The following is a 10,245-nucleotide window of genomic DNA, read 5'->3' as shown; positions in this document are numbered from 1 at the left end:
CAGAGGTCACTGCAGCACTATTCACAGTAGCTCAATGGTGGAAACAACCCAAGTGTCCATTAGCAGGTGAATGGATCAACAAGCTACAATGAGAAAGGAAATCCTGCTACATGCGATGACATAGATGAACCTTGAAAACATGCCAAGTAAAAGCGGTCAGACACTAAAGGACAAATACTGTATGATATGTACATGAAACCTCTAGAATAAGCAAACCCATAGAGACCCAAGTTTATTAGTGGTTACCAGGGGCAGCAGGGAGGGGGAAATGGGGAGTTAGTGCTTAAGGGGCACTGCGTTGCTCCTTGGGGTGGTGGGCAACTTTTGAAATGGATGATGGTGATGATGAAATGAACATGGGGAATGGATAATGGTGATGATGAAATGAACATGGGGAATGTGATGTGGCTGAATTGTCCACTTAGAAATGATCAAAACAGTGATTTATTCTGTTACATATATCTGCCACGGCGCTGTAGTGGTATACTGATTAAAATAATCAGCTGCTAACCAAAAGGCCGGAGGTTCCAACCCATCAGCAGACCAGGCAGTCTGCTTCCCTAACGATTTATAGCCTTGGAAACCCTATGGGGCAGTTCTGTTTTTGTTATGTGCCATAGAGTCGGACCCGACTCACAGCGACCGCTCTTTGGGTTTCCGAGGCAGTATCACTATGGAAGTAGACTGCCCAATCTTCCTTCCGAGGAGTGGCTGGTGGGTTTGAACTGCCAGCCTTCTGGTTAGCAGTCAAGTGCCTTAGGCACTACACTGCCAGAGCTCCCATGGGGCAGTTCTACTCTGGCCTAAAAGGTTGCTATGAGTCGGAATCAACTCGATGGCAGTTTTAGTTTTTTTTTTTAATATATTTTGCCACAGTTGGGGAAAAAAAAAAAAGGCTCACATTGAATCAAAATTTAAAACAAAAAACAAGGGCTTGGAGTCCTTTATGAGGGACTCCTCAGGCTCACGCACCCCTACCTGCAAGGTGGGTAGCGTTGCAGAGGTTGAAGGCTGGGCTTCAGTGCCACCTGGTGGCGATTATAGGCACTGCAACCACAGATGCCCGCACTTGGGCCCCGCAGGACCGAGGGAGGGTGGGGGTGGCGGCGGAGGAGGTTGTACATCCCGCAAGTTTTTGTCCCGGGGGTTGGGACCCCCAAATCACAGAGCACTGTGTGCGCGCGCGCGTGTGTAGGGGGCAGGGATCACCTAAGTTGGGCTCACCCTGAGGCTCCCCAGGGGAGGGAGGTTGCACAGAACTAACTCCAGTAGGGGTTGAGTAAGGCCGTAGAGACGCGCAGTGTAGCGGAGACTAGTACTCAGGAAAACCTTCCCTGGGCATTTCTGCAGCCACAGAGGGGACAGAAGGCTGATCTGGGCTGGGCAACAGCACCAGCAAAGACCTATGGCTTTCCAGACTCAAAAAATCATGTCATACACGGCCATGATGGACATTATCTTCTTTTTAAATTGTTGCAGATACGCACAGTAAAACACACCCAATTCAAGTTTCCACACGTTCGATACAGTGACGTTGACGGCAGTCGTCGGGTTGTCCATCCCTTCCCCCCTCCTTTTCTGAGTTGTTCCTCCCCCGCTGACACCAACGTGCTGCCCCCGAGGTTCCTGTCTGACCACTGCAGTTGCTGCTGTCAGTTTAATCCCATATAGATAGTGCTTTAAAACAGCGCAGCGCTCCAGGCAGGCATTCTCAACTAATTAAGCTAAACTGTTGGTTTAAAGAAGACTTCAGAGAATAGTTTTGGTTTAAGGCTTAAAGATGATCTCAGGGCAATAGTTTTGTGGGTTCATCCAGCCTCACTGGTGCCAGAGAGTCTGGATACTTTGAAAATTTGAAAATCCGTTCCACATTGATCCCCCTTTTGATCAGGATTCCATAGCATCTTTGGTCAAAATGCATAGTGAACATTCTAAAGTGACAGGAGAGTGTAGGTCTCCCTCAGCCCACCTCCCCACCCCCTCCGGTGCTCGACTTATTTTGGTTGCTCCCAAAGAACCAGCCACGCCATTGCGTGTTGGTCCCAATGGTGTGCACGCCATTGTGTAGTTGGTCCCCTCCTCCTGAATGCCAGCTAGCTTGTGGACTGGCCTCACACACACACACACACACACACACACACACACTCACACACTCCATACACACACATCCTGTTCTGCACATGGCTTTTTCACCCTGATGGAAGATCTTAGAGATTGTTTTCCATGTGTGCCGTGTAATACAGTTGTCATTATCCAAACGAGGCTAGTTACATTTAAATCAATTAAAACGAAAAATCCAGCTCTTCAGTCCCACTTGCTACATTTCAGTGGCTCAATAGCCACATGTGGCTGGTGGCTACCATATGGTACGGCACAGATAGAGAATATTTCCATCATTCTAGAAAGTTCTATAGGACAGCACTGACCTGGAGCTTCCACCACAGAACTGTGTCATTCTTTTTAGCAGGTGCAACCACAGAAAACTACAGCCACTGATGTTACCTCCCCTGCTGTGGCTGCTACAATGCCCGTGTCTTGATGCACGTGTGCGAGTGTCTCTATAGCATAGACAGATGTCCAGCGTAGCCGATGATGTTTCCCATTTTGATAGCTATGGCCACATTGCCTTTTGGAGGTAGTGCCACTTTGCATGGCCACTGAAAGGGTGGAAGAGTGCCTGTTTCTCTGCACTTTCACCAGCACTGGGTGTTATTCACATGAAGCGTTTTAGCTACTGGTGGGAGGCTTCCCAGACAATTATGACTCTACCAGGTACTGGCCTGCCCCCGCCCCCCGCATCCTTGCCCTAACATGGGGCACCTACTCAGCTCCTACGTGATGCCAGGGTATGTGTATCCACTGGGCATCTTTCCAGGTCACCAGATGAAGAGCTGCCTTGTGCCTTTGAATGGCCGTGGAGTTGTCCATTGCATGGCCGGGTCCATTGGCCAATCCCTGTTCTACCTTCAAAGTGGATTCAGAATCTCAGTGCCTCCCCCACCCCCAGGCCACCACCCTGGTCAAGTCCACATCATCTGCCTGGACTGTTGCGGTCCCTCGTCCAGGCTCCCTGCTCTGCCCTGACTCCCACTGCAGTCCATTCTCACATGCAGCCAGAGGGACCCTATGAGAACGTCAGTCAGAGCCCGCTCCTCCTCTGCGCAGAACCCTCCGTGGCTCTGTTCATCCACAGTAAAACCCAGAGTCTCCAAATGGCCCGCAAAGCCTGCCGCCTGGCAGCCCTGTCATCTCCCTGACTTCATGTCCTGCTTTTCTCCCGTCTACCCTCATGACGGCTATGCGGGGCCGCCCGCTCCACCCCACGGTCTTTGCCCTTGCTGTTCCCCTTACCCCGCACAGTCCTCCCAGATACCTGCATGGCTCCTTCCTCACTGAGGCCAGGCCTTTGCTCACATGTCACCTCAATGAGGCCTTCTCTGACCGCAGCAATGATCGAAAGTTAAACTCGAATCCCAGCGCTCCCCTCCCCTGCCTGTTCCTCTGTAGCGCCTGAACCTGACGCAATGCGCACTTTATTCTTGTATCTTGTTGATTGACTGTCCTCCCCACAGGAATGTGGACTCAGGAGACCTGGACCTGTCTGATCAATGTGTCTCCAGGAACTGAACCACAGTGCAAAAATACTGTTTGATGAATGACTACAAGAAGCTTGAGCACCACTTGTCTGTTTGACCTTTTTATTTCACTGAGTGGCCTGCTTATATCTTGTGCGTGTCTGTCACACTCACAGTGCTGGCCTCTCTGTATCCCAGGGTCTCAGCTGACTCCAGCACGTCCTCAGTCAAACCCCAAACAACCAAACCTGTTCCTGGTGGGCCGATTCCGACTCATGGCAGTAAACTCCCTGTATGACGGGGTGGAACTTCTCCGTATGATTTTCTTGGCCGTGGTATTTACAGAAGGAGATCGCTAGGCTTGGCATCCGTGGCACCACTGAGTGGGTTCTTTGGTAAAACCAGACTCATTGCCGTCAAGTCGAATCCGACTCATAGTGACCACCCCCCCCTTGGGTTTCTGAGGTGGTATCACTACGGAAGTAGATTGCCAGTCTTCCTTCTGAGGAGTAGCTGGGGGGTTTGAACCGCCAGCCTTCTGGTTAGCAGTCAAATGCCTTAGGTCATTTCTGTCATCCAAGGCCTCAATCAAGAGGATTCGTTTAAATCGCCCCTGCAGCTCCAGAGATTGCCACACGGTGGCAGCATACACACAGGCAAGTGTTGCTAGCCAGCCCGGGAGGCTCTAGTGTTGTGTGCTGTCAAAGTGACCCTATTGGGCACAGCAGAGCTGCTCCGTAGGGTTCCATAGGCTGTAATCTTTATAGGACTAGAGCACCAGGTCTTTTCTTCCGAGGAGCCACGTGTACTTTCAAACCGCTAACCTTTCGTTAGCAGTCAAACTCTCAACCGTGGTGCACCAAGGCTGCTTGAGAGGCTCCTGTGGATTCTAAAATTCGGAATCCCTGGACATCAGGCCCTGTAGCCCTCAGGGGTCTACTCCCAGTCCTATTTGGCAGATGGGGAAACAGGCCTCAGAGAGGAGACGTGATGGGGAAAAATCCTGGGAAGTGGCTTTAAGTCTGGCTCTTTGAGCAATTCCCTGTGTTCGGGTTGGGGGGAAGATGGCTCTGGGCCTCCATTTCTCCAGCCTTCACCTGCTTTATGAGGTCCTCACGGTTTGTAGCAGTCAGGCCCTTTTGGGGCCAAAGAGAAGTCAGACTTGCCTCATGTGTTGGGGGGTGCACAGGCCTGGAACCCCCAGGAGAGACCATTATCCTCATTTTTACAGATCAGGAACTGAAGTCTGGAGGGGACACCAGACGTGGCCCAAATTCCACAGTGAGGACCACGGAGCAGGAAGACAGCCAACCTCTGCCCCTCTCCCCCGTCCCACACCCACTAGAGACAACCTCCATCGACGGCCTGATGGTTTGTCTCTTCCTCACTTTCCCACCTGCCGGCATATTTCTAAGGCCCTCTGCTGACACTTTTACTGCTGTTGCTAGTTGATGTTGAGTCAGCTCCGACCTGTCACGACCCCACGTACAAGAGAACGAAACGCTGCCGGTCCTATGCCGTCCTCAATGTTGTTATGTTGAACCCACTGTTGCAGCCACCAAGTCAGTCTATCTCCTTGAGAGCCTTCCTCTTTCTCACCGACCAGCTTCACTATCCTACAGCTCTTCTCTTGAACAGGCTGCTTGGGTTGTATCCTCCTGAAAGTGGGGCTAAGGAAAAGCTGCTGAGAACAGGGAGGCAGAATTCTGAGAAGCCATTCAGGGGAGAGGAGGCGTATGTCCGTGTCCCAGCCATGGCCCTGGCCTGGCTTCTGTCCATCACTGTGTGGGCATGTGGGCCCAGCCCACAGCTTCTGGCTTGAAAAAAAGAGAATCCAGAAATTTGAATTTTGATATGAAGTCTCCTGAATTTTAAATGTTGGCAATAGATCCGCTTAAAACAAACACACACACACATAGTATGGGGCTACAGTGAACAGGGCTGTGGGCTGAATTTGGCTGGCTGGCTCTGTACAAGACCCTTCCTGGGCCCAGGTTCCTATAAACACCACGTGGGATGGTAACTGGAAGAGGTCACTGTGGGTGACTCCAAGTGGTTCCTGGTCTCTTGTGTCCTCATAGCCTGCAGGGCTGAAGTGGCTGGTCTCACACAGTCACACTGATGTCCTCCAGGCCTCTGGGCCATGGTGGGACAGAGGCCTCAGCATCCTCCTTCCTTGGGGAAAGGCTCAATGTTGATGGTGGGGCAGCAGACAGGGCCTGTGGAGCAATGAGCCTTGTCAAAACAAGGGCTTACGTCACCTGTGCACAAAGTCTCCTGCAGGACACCTGGCTTGGCACTGGGCAGGAATTGCTACTGATTTTGTTGGCCAGGTGGGAATCTGCTCCGTGGGGTCCTTGGGCATTGGGTGGGAAACAGTGAAGTCTCATCATGGAGGACAGAGGGCCAAGACTCTGGATGGGGCTGAGTCTGGCCCAGGCCACCCCCGGACTCACTGTCACCCTGGATCACCAGAGCTTCAGTTTTCACATCCAGAAAATGGGGTTCACATCACCCGACCGGTTATGATTTACTGCAAATCCAAAGAGGAAAGTCAGGTGGGAAGATTTTCTTCCTTCCCACACCTTTAATGTGAACTTGAACAGACACACTTAGCTCCACTGGACCTCAGTTTCCTCATCTGTAAAGTGGAGATGATAATAGGACCTGCTTCCTACAAGTTATTGGGAGAGTAAAATGTAGTTACAATGTGGCTCAGAGAAGGTAGGAGATTGACCTAAGAACACACAGCAAATCCTCCAATTAGTTCCAGGTCCCCTGGCTGCATTCCCCCCAGAATCCTGAGAGGCCAGGGTGGGGGCTGAGACTCAGAGAGGGCAGTCATCTGACCTGAGGTCACACAGCCTAGGAAATGGGGAGTCTCGTCTTCTGCCTCCTCCTCCATCCGATCATCCATTCGTTCACTGTTCCTGGAGCACCTTCTGTGTAACTAGCACTGGGGAGTTGGCAGCCAAGAAAACAGACACAATTCTCAGCCCTGGAGAGGCTGATATGGGGAGGGGGTGGTGGGCACAGAAATTAAGGACAGGTGTTGTGATCATAATGAGAACGGTGCAAAGATAAAGCCAGGAGAGTGAGTGAGGGGCGGGCTTTTGATGAATAGTGAGGTCAGGAGGGCTTCTTGGAGGAGGGGACAACTGGGCTGAGACCTGAGGGGTGAGAAGGAGCAGCCTGGGCAGAGCTGGGGGGAAGCACATGTGTCCATTCACTGGTAAATATTGAGCACACAGTGCCCAGGAGTTCCAGGCAGCCAGAGCTGAAAACCTGGGGGAGAGACAAGTACACACACAGCTAGGATAATGGACATATGGGCTGGGGAGGAAGTTCCTGAAGGGCGGGAGAGGGAGAGTCTCTTGGAGGCGGGGGCCCTCAGGCTAAGCCTGAGTGTCCCACTTTGCAGCTGGGTGGCCCGGCTGTGTGGCCCTGGGGAAGTCTCTGGCTCTCTCTAGATCAAGGATCCCTCCTGGCCCAGAGGCTGCTGGGAAGGCCCTAAAAGCCGGCAGGCCAGGCCAAGCCAGTGTTTTATCCTCTCCTGTCCCCCACCCACCCCCAAGGGCACTGGGAGATGTCATTTCTCCAGCTCTTGGGGGCGGAGGTCATCCCAGCTCAGCAGATAACACTGAAGGTTGAGCAATGCCTGCCCGCAGGGGCCAGGGCTGGGGTCAGTGGGCCGGGGGTCAGCCTCAGGAGGGCCAGAAGCTCCTGCCGGGCGGGTGGCTTGGGCCAGGAGTGGTTGAAGGGTGGGCCCAGAGAGCTGCCCCAATGGCCTAGGAACGTGGCTAGAGAGGGCAAGGGACCACCGAGCCAACTCGGCAGAGGAGGGCTGGTGGGTGGTTGAGGGCCTTGGGCCTGGGTTCAAATCCAGCGTGGGCTCCTGGCCCCATTCCCGTTTGGTGAAATGGGGCAGACCAGCATCTGTCAGGCAGGGTTCTGGCGTGAAAAAGTGAGCCCTGGGCCTGAGTGCATAAAATGGGCAGGGGTCTGTTCTCTCTCCTGCACAGTCCCCACCAGGCTGGCCTGACCCACCCCTTCGCCAGGCGGGCAGAAACAGAAAGCTTTTTGGCCTCTAGGGCTGACAAACAGGTCTCAGGGCACCGGGACAAGGGCTCTTCTTTGGGGATGAATGGGGGAATGAGGCCCTGTGACCCTGGTGTGCCAGGCTCCCTCCCGGCCTCCCTCTGTGTCTTCTGCTGGAAGTCCTTCTCTCCCCCATGTGGTCTTAAAACTTAAGCCTTATGGTTGGGAGTCTGGTGGGGACGATAATACAAAAACACCAATGACGACAGGCTTACAGGGACCGAGCCTAGACGTGAAGGGACTTGTCCAAGGTCACAGTGTGGCAGCCCCACCATACCCTCCCGGGCCCAGGTTGGGATGGGGTGGGTGGGGCAGCGAAGATCCGGGTGTGGTCTAAGGGGGCTGGCAGGTGCGGTGGGCGGAGCTGAGGAGGGGCGCGGCCCGAGTCAGGCCGCGGCCAAAGTGGAGCGAGTCCCTGCACTCCCCCACAAGGGTCCACACAGCCGCAGTGCTTTGAAAAAGAGGAGTCAGAGGCATGCCATCTCCTCCTTCAAAGAGCTGAGGACGGAGGGCAAATTGAGAGGCGGGGCTGCATCCAGGAAAGGGCCTTGGAGGTGCAGCCCATAGAAAACTCGGGTTGAGGTCCTCAGGGTCCGGCCTGGAGAGCGCCCCCTCTATGGGGCGTCGGGCTGAGCTCGGCCAACCCTGAAACCACAGACTCCTCCAGCAGGGGGCGGGCCGCGGCCGTGTTTGGGGTGAGGAAGGAGATCGGGTCGCCCCCTCCCCGTATTGCCCCCCTTGCAGAGCAGCCGCCTGCCCAGGGGGGCGGTCCGGAGGCGGGGTCGCACCTCCCCTTCTCGCTCCCAATCCCAGTGCTGCCGGGTGGGGGTGGGCAGGGGGCGTGAGGCTGCCCCCCGCGGCCGCGGGACCCTCGAGGGCGTGCTCCTGGTCAGGGTCCGGCCGCTGCGCCCCGTCGCCGCCCTCCCTGGGGTCTCCGGCGGCCGTGGCCTTCAGGTCCCGGCGGCGGCGGGAGGGGCCGGGGCGGCTTCCAGGCGTGACGCAGCCGTTGCCATGGGCCGCCTTATAAATAACCAAGCTCGGGAGAAACTTTAGCGAGTCAGAGCCGCGCACGGGACCGGGAAGGGGACTCAACCGAGGGTCCAGTCGCCAGTCCCCGCACTAATAGCAGTCACACCGGCAGCGGCAGTAGTAGCAGCAGCAGAAGCAACAGAAGCAGCGGCGACAGCTCGGAGCCAGGAGGCCGCGCCACCTGCGGGCCGGCCGGAGCGGGCAGCCCCAGGCCCCCTCCCCGGGCACCCGCGTTCATGCAACGCCTGGTGGCCTGGGACCCAGCATGTCTCCCCCTGCCGCCGCCGCCTGCCTTTAAATCCATGGAAGTGGCCAACTTCTACTACGAGGCGGACTGCTTGGCTGCTGCGTACGGCGGCAAGGCGGCCCCCGCGCACCCCGCGGCCAGGCCTGGGCCGCGCCCCCCCGCCGGCGAGCTGGGGAGCATCGGCGACCACGAGCGCGCCATTGACTTCAGCCCGTACCTGGAGCCGCTGGGCGCGCCGCCGCAGGCCCCGGCGCCGACCACGGCCACGGACACCTTCGAGGCGGCTCCGCCTGCGCCCGCCCCCGCGCCCGCCTCCTCCGGGCAGCACCACGACTTCCTCTCCGACCTCTTCTCCGACGACTACGGGGGCAAGAACTGCAAGAAGGCGGCCGAGTACGGCTACGTAAGCCTGGGTCGCCTGGGGGCCGCCAAGGGCGCGCTGCACCCCGGCTGCTTCGCACCCCTGCACCCGCCACCGCCGCCGCCGCCGCCACCGCCGCCCGCCGAGCTCAAGGCGGAGCCGGGCTTCGAGCCCGCGGACTGCAAGCGGAAGGAGGAGGCCGGGGCGCCGGGCGGCGGCGCCACAGGCATGGCGGCGGGCTTCCCGTACGCGCTGCGCGCCTACCTCGGCTACCAGGCGGTGCCGAGCGGCAGCAGTGGGAGCCTCTCCACGTCGTCGTCGTCCAGCCCGCCGGGCACGCCGAGCCCCGCCGACGCCAAAGCGCCCCCGCCCGCCTGCTACCCCGGAGCCGCGCCGGCGCCCTCGCAGGTCAAGAGCAAGGCCAAGAAGACGGTGGACAAGCACAGCGATGAGTACAAGATCCGTCGCGAACGCAACAACATTGCCGTGCGCAAGAGCCGCGACAAGGCCAAGATGCGCAACCTGGAGACGCAGCACAAGGTCTTGGAGCTCACGGCCGAGAACGAGCGGCTGCAGAAGAAGGTGGAGCAGCTGTCGCGCGAGCTCAGCACCCTGCGGAACTTGTTCAAGCAGCTGCCCGAGCCCCTGCTTGCCTCCTCCGGCCACTGCTAGCGCGGCCCCCGCGCGCGGCCCTCTGCCGGCCGGCCTCCGCGCTGCCGGGCGTGCCGCGGCTCCGAGACTCCGGGGAGCGCCCGCGCGCACGCCCCCGCCCGCCCCTGGTGGCGCCGGCAAAACTTTGGCACTGGGGCGCTTGGCAGCGCGGGGTCCTGTCGGTAATTTTAATATTTTATTATATATACCTATCTATATTTTTTGTCCAGACCAACCGCACATGCACCTGGGGCGCCCGCCTGTGGTGTTATTTAAAGAAGAAG

At 56.8% G+C, this 10,245-nt stretch overlaps 1 protein-coding gene across 1 annotated transcript; it reads left to right on the top strand.

Annotated features, from left to right (window-relative positions):
- Positions 1–8,938: 8,938 nt before the first annotated feature.
- On the top strand, positions 8,939–9,982 carry CEBPB (CCAAT enhancer binding protein beta). The gene has a single exon (XM_007938319.2). The coding sequence runs from the start codon at positions 8,939–8,941 to the stop codon at positions 9,980–9,982; it is 1,044 nt and encodes a 347-aa protein (XP_007936510.1).
- The last annotated feature ends 263 nt before the right edge of the window (positions 9,983–10,245 follow it).

The sequence above is a fragment of the Orycteropus afer genome, unplaced genomic scaffold (assembly GCF_000298275.1).
Source record: "Orycteropus afer afer isolate SDZICR_OR568_19922 unplaced genomic scaffold, OryAfe1.0 scaffold00049, whole genome shotgun sequence".
Taxonomy (NCBI): domain Eukaryota; kingdom Metazoa; phylum Chordata; class Mammalia; order Tubulidentata; family Orycteropodidae; genus Orycteropus; species Orycteropus afer.
Note: the sequence above shows the minus strand (reverse complement) of the source record. Positions and strands in the feature narration are given on the sequence as shown.

Bases quoted from the DNA above. Each gene is read 5' to 3' on its own strand.
- CEBPB (XM_007938319.2), top strand. From the start codon at position 8,939: ATGCAACGCCTGGTGGCCTGGGACCCAGCATGTCTCCCCCTGCCGCCG.